This window comes from Mesoplodon densirostris, chromosome 9 (genome assembly GCF_025265405.1).
Source record: "Mesoplodon densirostris isolate mMesDen1 chromosome 9, mMesDen1 primary haplotype, whole genome shotgun sequence".
NCBI classification, from domain to species: domain Eukaryota; kingdom Metazoa; phylum Chordata; class Mammalia; order Artiodactyla; family Ziphiidae; genus Mesoplodon; species Mesoplodon densirostris.
Genome location: NC_082669.1, coordinates 100,944,728 through 100,963,736, shown reverse-complemented (window position 1 = coordinate 100,963,736; position 19,009 = coordinate 100,944,728). Strand labels below are relative to the sequence as shown.

The window sequence follows — 19,009 nt, the reverse complement described above, 5'->3', positions numbered from 1 at the left end:
TGGAAGCAAACTAAGTGTCCATCAACAGATGAATAAAGAAGATGTGGTATATATACACAATGGAATATTACTCATCTATAAAAAAGAATGAAATAATGTCATTTGCAGCAACATGGGTGGACCTAGAGATTATCATACTAAGTGAAGTAAGCCAGACAGGGAAAGATGAATACTACATGATATCACATATATGTGGAATCTAAAAAATAGTACAAATGAGCTTATTTACAAAACAGAAACAGACTCACAGACATAGAAAACAAACTTATGGTTACCAAAGGGGAAAGGCAGGGAGAAGGATAAATTAGGAGTGTGAGATTAACAGATGCACACTGCTATATATACAACAGATAAACAACAAGAATTTACTGTATAGCACAGGGAACTATATTCAATATCTTGTAACAAACTATAATGGAGGGGCTTCCCTGGTGGTGTAGTGGTTGAGAGTCTGCCTGCCGATGCAGGGGACGCAGGTTCATGCCCTGGTCCGGGAACATCCCACATGCCGCGGAGCGGCTGGGCCCGTGAGCCATGGCCGCTGAGCCTGCGCGTCCAGAGCCTGTGCTCCGCAACGGGAGAGGCCGCAACAGTGAGACGCCCGCGTACCACAAAAAAAAAAAAAAAAAAAAAAAAAAACTATAATAGAAAGGAATTTTAAAAAGCATGTAGATATACACATACATACACACACACACACACACACACTCACACATATGGATAACTGAATCACTTTGCTATGCACCTGAAACTAACACATTATAAATTAAACTATACTTCAATTAAAAAGTACTAAATAAATAAATGATAATCTCAGATTTTTACTTACTCACTTAAAACATTTGTTTCTTCCTGGGCTACATGGGCTACAGCCCTTTCCTTTCACTCTTTTCTCTGTCTTCCTCTCTGCCTCAACCCTCTCCAGCAATTCTTCCTTCTTTTTTCCCTGTACCATCAGTTTTGTCCCTGTCTACTGTGTCATTCCCATCAGCCTACAGTTACACTAATATTTCTCTAATTAAAAAAAAAAAAGTTCTTAAGTCTCTCTTAACCTAAATTTCTCAGTCCAGCTACCACTTCTCTCCTCACTTTTACATGGAAAACCCTTTTAAAGGTTGTCTAAACTCAGTGCCTCCAATTCCTCCCCTCCTCCCATTCACTCTTGAATCTACCACTGGAATCAATAACTTCCATGTTGTAAAATCCAAAGTTCAAGTCTCAGCCTCATCTTACTCGACCCACAGGCAGCCTTGCACACCGTTGATCACTTCCTCTTCCTCCTTAAACTACTTCCTTTACTTGGCTTCCAGGACACCACACTGCTCATTTTTCCCTCACTACACTAGCTGTTCTTTCTCGGTCTCTTTTGCTGATTCTTCCTCAACTCCCTGAGGTCTGTAAAGCCTGTGTGCCCCAGGATTCAATCCTTAGACCTCCTCTCTTCTCTATTTACATGCACTCTCTAGGTGATCTCATTCAGTCTCATGACTTTAAAAATACGATAAGCTGATGACTTAAATTTACATCCCAAGGGAGACTTCTCCCCTGAACCCAGGCCAACATATCCAACTAGCTATAGACATTTCCATTTGAGCATTTAAAAGGTATCTCAAATGTTATCATGTCCAAAAGTGTGGATTCCCAAATCAAGATCTTCCTGCAGTCCTGGCCATCATATTTAATGGCAACTCCATGCTACCAGGTCCTCAGGCTAAAAACCTAGATGTCATCTTTGACTTTTCTTTTTCTCACCCACCCTGTGTCTGATCTATCAGCCAAAATCCTGATAGTTTTTCATTCAAAATAGAACCCAGTCTCTTCTCCCCCACCCTAGTTCCATCCACTACCTATGTGGGCTAGTCTCCCTGCTTCCATATGTGTCCCACTGCATCTAATTATTACCTTAGCAACCTAAGTGATCCTTTTAAACCATGTCTAGTCTAATCATGGCACTCCTCTTCTCAGAACCCTATGATGGCTTCCCATCTCACTCCTTTCTATGGCCTTCAAACCCTGTGGGAGGTGGCTCTCTACTTTGCTGACATCATATCCTACTACAATCCCCCCTTCATTTCTTCCTCCCACCCAGCCATTCTTCCATCCTTGTTATTTCTCCAACATGCTAGCTGCTCTCCCACATCAAGGCCACTGTCCTTGCTACTCCCTTTGTCTGAAATCCTCTTCCCCCAGATCTCCCCATAGCTAGTTTCTGCATGCCCATCAGGTCTTTACTCAAAGTCACCTTCTCAGTGAGGTCCTCCCTGGCCACTCCACTTATAATTCCAACGCTGCCTCCTCACATGTCCTTTCCCTTTCCATGCTTTGTTTTTTCTCCCTAGCACTAAACACTGTCTAATATATTACATATTTTACTTATTAATCTTTTAATTGTCTCACTGGAATATAAACTCCATGTGGGCAGGGGATTGTGCCTATTTAGTGCACCTCTATACCCTAAGCTCCTAGTACAAATCCTGACATGAAAGTATTCACCAAATATGTGTTGAATAAATGAATATATAATTTATGTAATTTATTCCTGCATCATGAAGGAGAACCACAGAGTAGAAATTATCACTGCCCCCCCCGGAAAAAGTCACCATCCTCTCTGACACCATATTCCTAGGAACTCTCCTGTACATAAGTACACTCAGCTCAGATATAACCTTGACTCCATGTGTCCACAGCCTTCAAGTCAAGAACCTTAGCCAAGGAGCTCTGTGCTATCTTCTATAAGTTTCCACCACCCTCAAACCCCAGTCGTATCACTTTGTGTTAGGGTCACTACTTTTCCCAACTCCTCACTGATGCTGTATCCAAGCCCACCTGAGTCTCTTAAAAATCAGTGTTCAATATAAGACTTTTTAAAATTAATAGGACAACAAAGTTGCAGAACAACTACAATCAAGTCGTGTTTGAGGCCAAGAGAATTAATTCTGTACTTCTCCATCTGGGAATTCTTCTATTAAAACAAACTGAATTTGTTTGGAACAGAAGATCTCCTCTGGCCTTCCCTGGTGGCGCAGTGGTTAAGTATCCACCTGCCAACGCAGGGGACATGAGGTCGAGCCCTGGTCTGGGAAGATCCCACATGCCTCGGAGCAACTAAGCCCATGTGCCACAACTACTGAGCCTGTGCTCTAGAGCCCGCGAGCCACAACTATGAAGCCCACACACCAGAGCCCGTGCTCTGCGACCAGAGAAGCCACTGAAATGAGAAGCCCGCGCACCGCAACAAAGAGTAGCCCCCGCTCACCACAACTAGAGAAAGCCTGCACGCAGCAATGAAGACCCAACGCCGCCCAAAATTAATTAATTAATTATTCTTTTCTTTCTTTTAAAAAAGAAAATCTCCTGGAGTATATGTTTAGCATGTTAAAGTCTTCATCATAGGACTCATCACCTTGAGAGAGTCCATTTCTCTCTTCTAAATAATAAGGATCTCAGTACAGGGATATCACTGTTGTTCCTAAATGCACTTCACTACCTGGAGACGATCTATCTTCTGTGAAGAAGCCATTATAGTCTCTGATGCATCTCCCCTTTTAGCAGCTTATTGATCTACAAGCACCCAGCCAGCCACCACACCACTACGGATATGTGTAATAAAAGCTGATACAGGCGTGCTGCTGGCACAGGAGCACAAAAGTCCTTTTCTGAAATGTTAACAATTCTGCTGACCCAGAAAGATGAAATGCCACCTTCCAGTTTGAAATAAACCTCTGGGCTCCTACAGGTTTTAAAACAAGCATATATGACAAAGAGACAGTTTTCTAGGGTAAGGGCTACCCTCCATTTTATAAGACTCACATTACTGCATAGATCACTAACAATTTTTATAATTATTTTTTACAATTAACCCAGCTCTTCAAAACACAAGTTTGGTGTTTAGTTGGGATGCCTACCCAATGGTTACTACTGAATGTACAATCTAAATTTTGGTCTATAGCACTTTATGCAACTTAGGCAGAAGGCGTTGGAAATCATTTTTCTAGCTTAAACCCAGCATAGACTTAACTAATATAAATCCAGGAGATATAGTGGTCATGGAAGATGTTTCCTTGATATGAATCATTTATTCAACCTAGTTTAGAGAGCCAAGCAATGTAGCTGAGTGTACATTTATCTGCTGAAAACAAAAGAATTACTCTACTAATCCGAATGACAGCAAAGGCTCGGCCCTTAGTGAATCTCATGGCTAAAGGAGAGGCCCGTAAAACCTTCCCCAGGAGATTATCAGCCTCAACAACAGTCACTGTCATTCTGGAAGAGAATCCACTTCCCAGTGACACCCTGAGAGTCAACTGAACTGGGACTCGGTGGTCTTCATAAGCCAAGGTGTATTGGTTGGTCATGATGTCTTTATGTCCCCAGACCCTCTGCAGGGGATAGATGTTTCCTGTGAGCAATGTTGCTCACCAGCCACAATGGGGCCAGATTCATCAGAGACCTGGAAATAGATACTGGCCGTGTCTTCCCGGCATCACTGACCGACCCCAGCTGGAAGTTATGAAAAGCGAACTGAGGTATGAACCAGAAGGGAGGCAGTCACAAAAGCACATCCTCTGTCTTCTGGCCATTATCTGACCAAAATCTCTACTAGAAGAGATTTGAGAAAGCTGCCCTAAATAAACAGTTGAGAGGGAGGCTTCATTGAGACAGCCTGAAGACATGCCTGGTGACAAACACTGAGAAACTTGAGGGAATGGTCACATCCAATACACTATGGGTGGGAGGACCAGCCTAAGGAAAGCATGCCGAGAAGAGAAAGTGGGCAAGATCATAATGAAGAGGTCTAGTCCAGGAAATATGGAACAATCCCCACTTGAAATTCTCCTCTTGTGAATCAGAGATATGGACACTTTAAGCAAATACAAACCTTAACAAAGAAAATAAATTGAAGTTTATCGTATGCATTACAGAACAACTCACAGCAGGTTTCCTTTTAATAGTGAGTTTCCCTAGTCCAATGAAATTATGGCTCTTCACTAAATGAGATTTCCAGGTCGACTGCATTAACTGAAATAAACCTTCGTTCATTCAACAACTATGTATTAAATACCTATCATGGCCCATGCATTATGCAAAACACTGCAGATAAAAAATGAATAATAAGCAGGTCAAAAAGGAGGGAAACATATGGGGAAGCAAAATGTCACTGGTGCTAGGAGGGGAAAGATGTCTACTGTGTGACAGAGGGCTAAGGAGGAAGAAGGCAATTCTCCCTGGGAGATGGAGGTGACAGAACCCCAAGCAAGACTAGGAGGAGGGGCTGAAGGCTGACGCCTAAAGCATGAGAAGGTGGTGGCCAGGCTGGCTTGGGGGTGGCCGTGAGCAGGGACAGGGACCTTCAGGAGAAGGAAGAAGCTTCATAAACAAAGGCTCCCAAGGCATCAAACAGCTTAGCCTGCTTGGGGACCCAGGAGTCCTTCATCAGGGCTGGAAGAGAGCATGCCGGTATGGAGAGAAGTAGACAAAAGGATGAGATGGGCAGGCTGGGGGGTGGGGAGGGGAGAATGTTGCCAGACCTGTGAAGTCTTATATGCCAAGGTGAAGATTATGGACCTTATTGTGACTGACAGGCTGCGAGGAGCCACTGAAGGGTTTTGAGCAAAGAGGTAACATGATTAGATTTACATTTTAAAAAAATCACTCTATAGAGAAAGCATTTACAGGAGATGAGATTAGAGAACAGGGAAACCAAATAGACAATGCTACAAGAATACAGGTGAGGAGGACCTCACCGCAGCAGCGATACCCGAATAGCATGGAGAGATGAGCACGAATGTATCAGCAGGAAAAGTGACTTGTTCACCGCTTGGATGAGGAGGGCAAGAATGAAGAGATGACTCTCAAGTTTCTGGTTTGGGCAAGGAGAGAGGAAGTGATATCATTCCCCCAGATGGAGGAAAATGAAAGCGGAATGACTCTGGGGGAAAAAGAGAAAATAGATTCTTTTGGACCCATGGAACCTCCAAGTGGAGATATCCAACAGGCGAGATGTTTGGGTGGAAGGTCTGAGTGAGAGATTCCCAGTGCAACAGGTTGTGACCATCAAGGGCTGAAACTGGCCCTGGGCATGAGTGAGATGGCTCAAGGAGAGGGCAAAGGGTGAGAAGAAAAAGTGGTACCCTGGAGAACACTCACATGGGCTGAGAAAGAAGAGCCAGTGACTGAGAGGGGGTAAGAACCAAGACAAAAGCAGACCAAGAGAGAACGGTGTCCTCCAAGCCAGGGGAGGTGAAGTTTTCACAGAGAAGGAGCAGTCCCAGCTTGGGAGTCAGGGAGGAAACCCACTGGCAGGGGCCTCAAAGTGCACTGAAGGCGAAGGTGAAGAAGACAAGAAACCCAGGCAAGGAGGAGAGGCCACACCTGAAAAGAAAAAGGGCCAAGCAAGATGATCTTCTGTCTCGCTTGTGTTAACCCATTCTGGGAGGAGGGAGAGAGAGGGAGAGGCTGGAAACGCAGAGGCCAGCCTTTCCCAAAGTCGTTCATTTAAGGGTGGGCAGGAAGAGCATCCCAGCAGAGCATAATGAATAAAGCAGCTCATCCACCTGGGACCTGGCGATGCAGGCCTGCCCAGAGCTACACATGGGCATCTCTTTAGCCCTGTGGTTACTAAAACATGATCGTGGCAGTTATTCAGCTTCAACACCCCTGAAACCCCCTAGGAATTTCGTGATCCCTAGTAACTTCAGGCCCAGCTTTGGTGTTTTAAAAGCATTATCAGGTGAAAATGGAACCCTTGCTGTAATTCCGACAGGACTTTCCTGTTCCAGCTGGAACTTGTATGGCGTGGGAACATACCATTACCATAACAGACGGGCTCCTGGCTGAAGTCATCCTCACAATTTTAAGACTACAATTCTGATTCCTTCTTAGCAATCCTTAGCTTTTCCTCTCCTAGTTTATGCTGAGTTCCTCCCTTAGGGCTCACACGCCTTTCCAGGTGTTCGTGCTCAGTCTCTGGTTTGTCCCGCTTTCTCTGTCTCTGTGCCTTAACTATTAACGTTCAATGTCTGATCAAGTTCATTGGAGGGGTGGCTTTGGTTTAACTTTCTGGCCCTTAGAACTCTTGGTTTTTCTCCACAAGCTGCAGGAAATCTACAAAGCAGGGAGTGACATGTACACTAGTCTCTATCTCACAAATACGTCATTTTAAAGCCCTGATTTGCTCTTCTTACGTCACATCACAAGGGAGTAAAACATGATTCTATCCTTTCAAAACCCTTCCCCGGGAGCTACTTTTGGTGAAAACTGTTGGTTAAAGGTTACCTGGTTCTCCTCTTTGCTACTACTTACAAAAGTCAGTCACAGGGGCCTCCCTGGTGGCGCAAGTGGTTGAGAGTCCGCCTGCCGATGCAGGGGATACGGGTTCGTGCCCCGGTCTGGGAGGATCCCATATGCCGCGGAGCGGCTGGGCCCGTGAGCCATGGCCGCTGAGCCTGCGCGTCCGGAGCGTGCGCGTCCGGAGCCTGTGCTCCGCAACGGGGGAGGCCACAGCAGTGAGAGGCCCGCATACCGCAAAAAAAAAAAAAAAAAAAAGTCAGTCACAGATTGCCTCAAAGCAAAGTTTTCCAAGAATTTTCTTTAAAGAACCTGCCTCCTGAACACTGAATGGTACAGTCTGAATAGAATGTTAACTTTTTTTTGTCAGAACGGCAACAACTTTCCAAGTAGCTTTAGTGTGCATGAATGTGTGTGCCCCAGTTACTTCACATCTTTTCTGTTTTTCAAGAAATAAAATACCACAGATGAAAGCACCGCCCCAATTCCATTTCTTTTCTTGCCCTGAGAAAGATAAACATCATCCTTCATTTTGTGTTTATCAGTCACATGCATATTTTTATAAACACAAGGCAAATAAACAATATCTAATGTTATTTGATCTGTTTTTGAGCTTCATATAAAGAGCATCATACTCTTCATTTCATTCTGCATCCTGCTCTTTTCACTCAAATTTTATGTTTATCCATTTGGAAATATGTAGATCTAGTATATTTATTTTAAATACACAGTGGTAGTTTCCACTGTATGAACATACCATACCTATGATCCATTCTCCTATTAATGAATACAAGTTTTTCCTTTTTGTTTACTTATTTATTTTATTATTATAAGACAGTGATGCCATGGAGAGTCTTGGATGTGTTCCATGGACTCATGAGTATATAGCCAGGGGTAGAAGTGCCAGGCGACAAGGCACGTGTGTCTTCAGCCTCACAGGATAGTATCCAATGTTGTATTAGTTAACATACAGCAGCATATGAGCGCAGAGCTTCTTCAAGGTAAAAACCACCCTATCCCATCCAGGTGTGCAAAATACTCCAGAGCCTTGGGGAATAAGAGTTGTGCCTGCCTAAATAGAATTGCTATTATAAAGATGAAAAGAAATTGAGGGCAAAACTGAACGAGAGATTGCTCTAGAGCAAATAAAGTGTCCAACAGAGTGAGCTTCAGGATATAGAACAGCAGGGCATTTTCAAACGTAGGAAATGATATAAATTTATGAAGATGACCTAATATAAAGTCAATTGCCTTTTCTTGGCAAACTACTTGGACACCAAAAAAAATCAATTGAAATAATTCAGATACTGCACTCTCCCATAAAAGCAGCAAATCTGTCAAACTTCTTTGAATGCCAACAGCAGCCTCCACTTACAATAAACACCTGCAGAAGATTCCTAGTGACTCCTGGAATGGGCCTTTAAACATCATCTCTGTGTATACGAATTTACCAAAAAAAAAAAACTTTTTTCATCCTTAAATCCCCTGTTCATTGCCTGACTTATATTTATACTTGCTGGTATTTTTAAATATTGCTGAACAGAATTATCTCTGATATGATTTCTTAAAATCTGGTAGCAACAGCTGCCTCTTGGGAGAAGGACTAAGAGCCTGGGGGACAAAGGTGGGTGGAAAGCAGACTGGACAAGTTATTACCTTGTCATTATTAATTAATCATTTTTAAATGAGGCTAAGACTTCACCTTATCAACCCACTGTTAATCTCTCTAAGTATATGTTAGGACTAGATGTCCCCTTTTCTGCAAAGCTTCCTCTAACTCCTCCAAAACTCAAGAATCACTCAGGCCCCCAACATATAAATCTCTCAAACAACCAAACTTGGATCTCCAAAATAAACAAACAGCTCATGCAGCTCTATGTCAAAAAAACAAACAAGCCAATTAAAAAATGGGCAGAAGATCTAAACATACAGTTCTCCAAAGAAGACATACAGATGGCCAAAAAGCACATGAAAAGATGCTCAACACCACTAATTATCAGAGAAATTCAAATCAAAACTACAATGAGGTATCACCTCACACTGGTCAGAATGGCCATCATCAAAAAGTCTACAGACAGGGCTTCCCTGGTGGCGCAGTGGTTGAAAGTCCGCCTGCCGATACAGGGGATGAGGGTTCGTGTCCCGGTCCGGGAAGATCCCACATGCCGCGGAGCAGCTAGGCCCGTGAGCCATGGTCGCTGAGCCTGCGCATCCGGAGCCTGTGCTCCGCAACGGGAGAGGCCACAATAGTGAGAGGCCCGACTACCGGAAAAAAAAAAAAAAAAAAAAAAAAAGTCTACAGACAGTAAATGCTGGAGAGGGTGTGGAGAAAAGGGAACCCTCCTACATTCCAACAGGTGGGAATGTAAATTGGTACAGCCACTATGGAGAACAGTATGGAGGTTCCTTAAAAAACTAAAAATAGAACTACCATATGACCCAACAATCCCACTACTGGGCATATACCCTGAGAAAACCGTAATTCAAAGAGTCATGTACCAAAATGTTCATTGCAGCACTATTTACAATTGCCAAGACATGGAAGCAACCTAAATGTCCATCAACAGAGGAATGGATAAAGAAGTTGTGGTACATATATACAATGGACTATTACTCAGCCATAAAAAGGAATGAAATTGGGTCATTTGTAGAGACGTGGATGGACTTAGAGATTATCATACTAAAGTAAGTCAGACAGAGAAAGACAAATATCATAGGGTATCACTCATATGTGTAATCTAATTTTTTTTAAAAGATACAAATGAACTTATGTACAAAACAGAAGCAGACTTATCAATATCGAAAACAAACTTATGGTTACCAAAGGGGAAACGTGGTGGGGGAGGGATAAATCAGGAGCTTGAGATGAACTCATGCACACTACTATTACATAGGATAGATGACCAATGGGGATGTATTGTATAGCACAGGGAACTCTACTCAATAGTCTGTGATAAGCTATATGAGAAAAGAATCTAAAAAAGAATGAGTATATGTTTATGTATAACTGAATCACTTTGCTGTACACCTGAAACTAACACAACATTTTAAATCAACTATACTCCAAGAAATAAAATATTTTAAAAAACAAACCAAACTTGGGGTTTGTATTTGTTAGCCTTCTTGTATACTACCTTTCTTTGTCTCTCTGAGGACAGGAGCTGTGTATTTCACTCAGGATCCTCTACCCCAAGTAATGTGCCTGAAATAGTTGGTATTCAATAGACATTTTTAGAATAAACACAGTGAAGTGTTCTTTACCATACAATGGTTTTTAAATGACCCGAGGAATGTATTCATTACTTTTACTTGTTTTACATACTGGTGCTCTTGAAAAGTTTTGTTTAGAAAAAAGATACAATCCTTGAAGGTGTTTCAGGGTAAGCCCTATGAGAACAGGGGTTATGTCTGTTTTATTAACTTCTGTGTCCCAAACATATCTGAGCTAGTGCCTGGCACACAGTAGGTGCTAAAAAAATGTGTTGAATAAATGAAGATCCTCAGTTTTGAAGCATTCTACATACCAGGAATCCAGTTCCTTTCTCTATTAAGTTTAATTCTTTTAATTAACTTATTTATTTATTTTAATTTTGTTAAAACATACATAACATAAACTTTATCATTTTAAGCATTTTTAAGAGTATGGCTCTGTGGCATTCAGTATATCCACAGTTGTGCTACCAACACCACCTTCCTCCATTAACTTTTCAGATTTTTAACCCCAATCTGCAACATGGCATTTCAAATCATTAGAAAGAGAAACAGTTAATTCTTATTACAAGGTCCTACATTAGTATGAAATTAGCTGCTTTGTTTGCCACCTCTTCCTTTTACAAACTAGCAGCCTGCCATGATCCCTTCAGAAGCATCTCTGTCTCTGTCTCTCAATTTGCTCTTTCGCTCCCTTTCCTCCCCTGATTTCCCATCCCTCTCTTTCACCTTCTCTCAGCCATTCACCCTTTATTTACTCTCTATCACATAAATTTAACTTTCTCATCAAATGTGAAAGGGTTTGATGTTTTTACAATCCAAACCCACTCTTTTTTTTTTTTTTTTTTTTTTTTTTTTTTTTTGTGGTACACGGGCCTCTCACTGCTGTGGCCTCTCCCGTTGCGGAGCACAGGCTCCGGACGTGCAGGCTCAGCGGCCATGGCTCATGGGCCCAGCTGCTCCGCGGCACGTGGGATCTTCCCGGACCGGGGCACAAACCCGTGTCCCCTGCATCGGCAGGCGGACTCTCAACCACTGCACCACCAGGGAAGCCCCCATACCCACTCTTTTACACATGAGGAAACAAAGTCCTTTAAAAGAATGTAAGCATTCTCTCAAAAACAGCAGACATCCAATCAAGATGTTAGAATAAATGTTCTGTTCACTCCTCTACCAAGTCATGCACTCCCTTCTCTCTCTGTGTATTTTTTGGGGTAAGTAGTTATAAAAGTATCTGCATCTGAATGAACATTTGTGACTCTACTGTCTAATGTCTAGATGTATACCTGCGTGCGTGCGTGCGTGCGTGCGTGCGTGTGTGTGTGTGTGTGTGTGTGTGTGTGTGTGAAGGGTCAAACTAACCCAGAGTGTGTTTAGGATTCTGCCTGAAGGCCTAGGATCATCTACAAATAGCAAAGAAGGAGAAAATATTTTTAACTGACAATCCAAAGTGGAATATACATCGATCCTCTAATTGATCCTTACCTACCCTACAGTAAAAGAATAAATAAACTCACCTTCTGCAACAGAAACAAGGCCCTTGACTTTGTTGGTTCAATAAGATGAGCTCACCCTTGAGTTCCCTGACCAGCTGATTCCTGATCCAGTTGATACAGACATGACCTCCTGCAGAAGAGCCTGATCCACCCACACGTGACAATGAACTTGGGAAACGGAGAGTTGGAGCGTAAGCTCCCTCAGGACAAGAACCACATGATGACTCTTTGTTCTTTTCCAACACACATATAACACATATGCACGGGGATGCACACCTTATACAGAGACCATGGGTTTTGTGTGTGTCTCCCTGTGAGCAGGTAAAGTCTCTGGATATTATGAAACCAAAACTAATAGAACTATTTAATTTTTGGCTTACTTGTCCACCTTCCCCTTTGTGCTTCCCAAGGGCAAAGACACGTCATAGCATAAACTACTGCACATTATATTATATATTGATTAGTTCATTAGATATTATTTTTATTCCACCTGTATTTATTTATTGTTTGTCTCTCCTCCCATGGAATGTAAGCTTCTCCACAATACCCAGCCTCTAGGCCGTCAATAAATATTTGTGGAATGAATGTGTATGTCCTTCATGTCTATAACCTCAGCACCTACCACAGTGAACAAAACAAACACTCAAAAAAAAAAAAAACCTCAAAATCACGGAACAAAAGGTGGACAAGCTTCTGTCGGCGGGTCTCAAGGCAAAGTGAGATGCTTTGCTTTGAAATGACCTTCCTCTCGGTGCTAAGCTGGTGTCTTCCAGCAGGTCTCACCTTTGTGGATTCTAAAATTACTTCCTATTTTGTTATATCTTTGAAATAGCAAGTTTAATTTATTTCTTACTGAAGTTGATTTACAAAGTTATAGTTGACTTACAAAGTTGTGTTAGTTTCAGGTGTACAGCAAAGGGACCCTATTTCTTTTTTAGTTTGGGGAATCAGTATACCAGCTTCTTCTCCCCCCACCCCTGCCCTGACAGACTCTATGGTGACAGTAGAGTGGGGTGGGTGAGTCTCCACACCAGGAGCCAGAATTCAAATCCTGACAACTTCATTTCCTTATCATGAGCTGTGGCAAGTTAATGCAGCTTTGTGTGTCTCAGTTTCCTCAACTGTAGAATAGAGATAAATAATAATAATACCCACTTCAGAGCAGTATTATGAAGAATAAGTTAGCTAATATATGTAAAACTCTTAGCAGAGTAGCTGGCACCAAGTCTGATTACTATTAATCTTCCCACCCAGTCAACTTTGCAAGTTACTTTAATGGAGTCAGGAGAGAGAAAGGAGAGAAGAGAATTCTGTGAGTCAAACATGGAAAATTAGGGGCTTCGCTGGTGGCGCGGTGGTTAAGAATCCGCCTGCCGATGCAGGGGACACGGGTTCCAGCCCTGGTCCGGAAAGATCCCACATGCCACGGAGCAACTAGATCCGTGCGCCACAACTACTGAAGCCTGCGCGCCTGGGGCCCATGAGCCACAGCTACTGAGCCCGCGTGCCACGACGGGAGAGGCCACCGTATTGAGAGGCCCGCGCACCGCAGCGAGGAGTGGCCCCCGCTCACCACAACTAGCGAAAAGCCCGCGCGCAGCAACGAAGACCCAACGTGGCCAAAAGTAAATTAATTAATTAATTAAATTTATTTTTAAAAACATGGAAAATTAATAAAATATAGATTTAGCACAACTGACCATGAACTAAAACCTTCTGTGAAACATTCAAGTAGCAAAGTTTCTTCAGGTGTAGAATAATACTCTTAAATTTAAGCCCAAGTTACCATGTTCAATTATCTTCATCTGAAATAAAGTATGCGCTTGCTCTTAGAGGCTGTAGGCTCCATGTCGCCCTGTCCCATAGAACTTTCTGTGGTGATGGAAACATTCTCTAATCTGCACTGTCTGAAATGATGGCTACTAGATACATACAGCTACTGAGCATCTGTAATGTGACCAATGTGACTAAAGAAGTGATTTTTAAATTTTATTTAATTTTGGTTATTTTAAGTTAAGTAGCCGCGTGTGGCTAGCGGCCATCCTATGGGCCGCACTGCTACAGGGGATCTGAGCTCACAAGCTCCTTGACTGGGCCCTCGCCTGCTCTCCAGCTGTTGGTCTGCTCCTCTCCCTCGCCCCAGAAATCAACACTCATGTGGCCAAACTGCTGGTTCACACCTCCATGGCTGTGCATATGCTGGCCGCTTTGCCTGAAATGCCCTTCCTCCCCATCCACCTCCACACTTCGTGAAAATCTCGTTCAAATTTCATTTCCACAGGGCAACTCTCCCTAACTCCTTCCCGCCTGACCTCATCCCACTGCCGACACAATCCAGCATCACCTCCTCTGTTTCTCTGCATCTGTTTCTGTTGCCCTCAGTGTCTTGCACTTGTCACTTATACTATGTGACACTAACAGACTATGGGAATTCTAAGGACCAGGTCTTATTCTCTCTTCTTTCTAGTGATATGTGCCCATCCCATAATACATGTGCAGTAAATATGTGCTGAGTAACATTATTAATTTGTGAATACGTGCAATGTTCCATTAAAATACACTTCAGAACATTGACCATCACTCCATGATTATGAAAACCATTTAGGTCAAATTCTATTATAAGGCTTATTTTCAAATAATAAAAAAGTTCTTAGAGTCTCCGTTGAAGGTCTGCTGATTTCAAGCCATATCAATACAAGATTTCAGTACTAACCAAAGAATATACATGTTCCCTGGAACAAAATCCTCCCTGTAGCTGGTCCTCCTAAGGGTCTGGAAGTCTCTTGGATTTCACAAGCTGATCCTGCCATTGATCTGTCCCCAGTGCAGTGACTTACTAGGGAGACAGATGAGGTTGAAAAGCAGGAAGACAAGAGGACATGAGTATGGACACAGATGGGAATTCAAGAGTGACTGATCTTTGCTGCACCCTCTACCCAAATCCTACCCTTGAGAAGGAAATAATTAAAATCTTATCTAATGTGAAAAATGATTGTGCGTGATATGTGTTTTTTCAATGACATGTGTTATCCAAAACTCTACTGTGTTACCTTTATTCCTTAGCAAAGCTTTTGCTCAAGAAATCCTCCTTGTTAAATTATGTAGCCTCTGTTGCAATATTAACCTGCCCTGAGAGCTACACTGGTTCATTTTCTAGCACAATTTTCTGACTAATCCTTTATTTGGATTCCCACACAGTGTTCCTAAAATTAGAATAAGTTCTTGATGGATAAGTTTCTGTGAACCTAATTTGTATATTTCCCAAGTACCAAGCATCTAGTGGATGTATTTTACAAATGATTATCTTTCCTGCCCTCCAGGAACTTATGGTTCAATAAGACAAACAAATAAATACACAGTGATCAGCAATGCCTTTTTATGGGTATAGTGATGTCAGCAGAGCAAGAAACGGATCAGAAAGAACATGAATCCCAAGGATGGATTTGACTTTTGTTTTCTTATTAATTATGTGGTTTTATTGTAAAATGCAAAAACAGCACTTTCTAATGTAATGAACATTGATTTAACAAATGATTGAGTTCTTTAGGGCTATATGATCATTTAGATAAATCTCTAATTTTCCCATAATATTGACAGATTTTAAGCAGTCTTTTCTCTGATTTCCCTTTCCCCCTGCCCAACACATATCTCCAGAATTTTAATCGAAGATGTTTCCAAAAAAGACAAAGGCCTAAGATAGCTTTTGAGGCTGCTAATGAATACCATGAGAGAAATATCTTTCCCTAAGGTATCCTAAAAGTAAATATAGGGATATCAATTTATTCTTTAACTTCCTTCTAAAATCTGTACTTCTAGGAGAAATATTAAGTCTAGAGGTTACATTCTATGTGCCATTGGAATTGCTTGTGAACTCTCCTAATATAAGATGCACTTATTTCCAAATTGTGTCCATCACTACTTAGAAAAAGCCGATCTGGCTTTCAAAGATTATGCTTTGAAATTAAAAATGAAGATAGTGACCTTAAGTCTCTCAAGATTTGTAAGGCTGGCATGCCATCTATCTCAATAATAACTAACAAGAATGTCAAATGGACAGAAACAGCCATGGTAAGCAAGGGCTTGCAGCTGACAGTGATTGCTGTATTTTGGGTGATGGGGAACAGCGTTTGCATTAGTTCAAGAGAAATACAGTGCCCTCCCAACTCTAGGTATCAGTGTATTCAATCCCCCTGCTGGTCCATTTTCTGTTGCTTCAATTAAAAATCAGTCGATACAAAGTCAAAATGTTGTACATCCTTCCCCTACCCCTTTCCCTGTCACTGCGTTTCCAGCTTCACCGGAAGAACATGTCACTATGGTAACCAATCCCTCTGGTGCACAGACCAAGTCAACCTTTCTAGTCGGATCGCCAAGCAGAGCAACATGGAATCAAAGCTCTCAATGGAACCTCCAGAAGCCATGAATTCCATCCCCCCTTTTCTAAGTGGGGTTAACCAGTACCAGACAGAGGATACCAGTCTTGTTCCAGGAGATGTTCAAGAAAGGAAATTCAAGAATGTCCTTCAGCAAGTCCTACCAGTGTTTGTCAGTCATTATTAACATGAATTCTTCCTCACATGTCAGCTAACTTCCTACCATTGCAATTTTAATAAAAGCAGAAAATGATGGATAAAACAACATTTTCTGAATCTGAGAATTTGAAAACTGCTATGAAGTCACCCATTGTCAAAAACTATTCTGCTTCCTCTTGTTTTCCCACTTCTAAATCCAACCCAAGTTGTTCTCTTCTGCAATTCTCTAATATCCTGTAGAGCTTGACAAAGTTGTAGAGCTCCAAGCGGGACACGCTGCTCTAATAAGAGTCTAACCATGAAGCAGATATGATATTTGTAATAGTAACACATTCTTAACTAAATCAGCTAAAATCCCTCATCATTCTACAGAAGCTGTAAAACAAACATTAAGATGGATTCTCTTTCTGGACCTACCCCACCTAAATCTAAATCCATACCCACTGTTTGCCTTTCTTAAACAATTGACTTTTTTTCAAATTAACAATTTTTTCTGATCCATTTCAACATTTTTATAAATCAAAGAATATCAGTTCTCACATATAAGATTTAAAAACAGCAGCAACCTGGCATTATAATTATTGAGACATTAAGAAACTGCTTGGTATCTTGGCCACAAAGACTTTGCAGATAACAGCATTGTTTTCACTTTGGTATCACCACTTAATAGATGAAGAAAATGAAGGGAGGTGCGGGGAACGAGACTTATAGAATTGCACCACATCTTCCAGGGTGCAGCTACCATCAATGCATATTCCAGGATGCATATTCCCTTCTTCTGAGCAATATTAGTATACATCGAAACAACATCTCAGTAGGCTAACAGAACAGGATAGTCCCCAAAGTATAAATCATGCAAGATTTACAAACTGCATCAGATGAACAGACTTTTAAAATTTTATGTGATCATATTAAAGTATCAAATAAATTTTTATCTTTAGCAAATGCAGTTTGTTTTCCGTTTTGGTATACTTTGGGTATTTTTTATACAAATCTTCTGAAAATAATATTTTTTTGTCTTAAGTACCCACTTTGGTGCTGCTGGAAGAACTACTTTTTGTGTGCTTATTAGATCTTGCTCATATTCAATGTGCATAAGACACTTTTGTCAACCACTTTCTCAAAATGAGAAATCAAGAATTGTGGTATGATGCTACAGGTCAACGGGCTTTTGGGGTGAAACAGGGCAGGGGCTGTGATTTATTAATGTTTATATGACCAACGCCTGCAGTATGCCCGATATAGCATAGCACTTAAACCCTTCCGGCATGAATAAGGCCTTCTCTGTGAGATGTTTTCCCAAATTTCCCTTGATGAATCAGTTCAACAACATCTAAAACAAAGATTAAAACTAGGAGTGTGTCTACGCCGACAAATCACTCTTAAAGGGATTCCTCTACTAAAAGCAAACATTATAGATTCCCTTCCTTTTCAGAGACTACTGAAGCCATTTCTCTGTGTAAAAACCTTGGACCATGAGATTCTACTGGAATCCCATCAGACAAAACGCAAGACGAGAGGCCGGGTAGAGAGAGGTAAGCCTCCATTACCAGCTACTCGGAGGCAAGATCTGGCCACTGCAAGGCTCAGCCGAGCCTGGATAACCTGACCTCCCGGAACCAGGAGGCCTGAGAGACTGCGGCCGCGCAAGGGAGGAGAGGGCGGCCCGGCCCAGAGGCGCCGGTCTCTCCGGAGCGCCAAGCGTCGCGGCGAGCGCTTACCTTTCCGAACCAGGGCCGCGATCTCCGCGTCGAAGCCCTGTCGGTGGCATTTCCTCCAGAGGCCCGTGTTGGTGGAATTGTACTGCCGGCTGCACTCGTCGGCGGGGCTCATAGCGAAGAGCTGCCGGCGATTCCGGGCCCGGAGGAGTGTGCCCTCCCAGCGGTCCAGGCGCGAGCGGCTGGCCCGGAGCGGCAAGTTGTTGTTATTGTTGTAAATGAAGCCAGGGTCGACCCGGCGCGTGTTAAAGGCCTTGCACCTGTCCCTGTGCTTCCTGGCGTCCGTCTCGTACCAGTGGTCTGAGCAGACGGCCACGGCCAGCATGCCCAGGGCGCAGAGCGCTAGCGAGAGGCCCGTGTAGAGCAGGAACCTTCCGGCAGCCATGCCTCCGCTTCGCGGCTACACCGTGGGCATGACCCGCCGCAGCCTCGCCTTCCCTCCGCGCGCCCGGAACACAGCTGCGGGCGGGCTGCCGAGCCAAGGAGGGGGAGGGGGCGGGAGGGGGGCTCGCGCAGCGGCGCCCCCTCGGCCCCCGGCTGCCGGTGCGCAGCCCAGGGACTGCGGGAACGCGGGCGGGCAGCCTAAAAAGTTCTCATCCGGAGAGGCTCCGGCAAGCCTCTGCGCATCCTGCGGAGCAGGTGCAGCCTCAGGCGGCGGCGAGCCAGACACGGCCGCCTCCCGCCCCCTCCCGGCTCGGCAGGAAGCGACTGCTCCGAACCGGCCGCGGCCGCACTCAGCCGGGCTTCGGGCGACGCTGCCCTCGGG

At 43.1% G+C, this 19,009-nt stretch overlaps 1 protein-coding gene across 1 annotated transcript in view; it reads right to left on the bottom strand.

Moving 5' to 3' along the window:
• The window catches only part of TMEM178B (transmembrane protein 178B), a 365,625-nt gene extending 346,901 nt beyond the window's left edge, over nucleotides 1-18,724 (bottom strand). The window contains exon 1 of the mRNA XM_060108746.1: nucleotides 18,247-18,724. Within this exon, the coding sequence (XP_059964729.1) occupies nucleotides 18,247-18,628 (382 nt within the window). The 5' untranslated portion in view covers nucleotides 18,629-18,724. The remainder of the gene's footprint in view (nucleotides 1-18,246) is intronic.
• Between the last annotated feature and the right edge of the window lie 285 nt (nucleotides 18,725-19,009).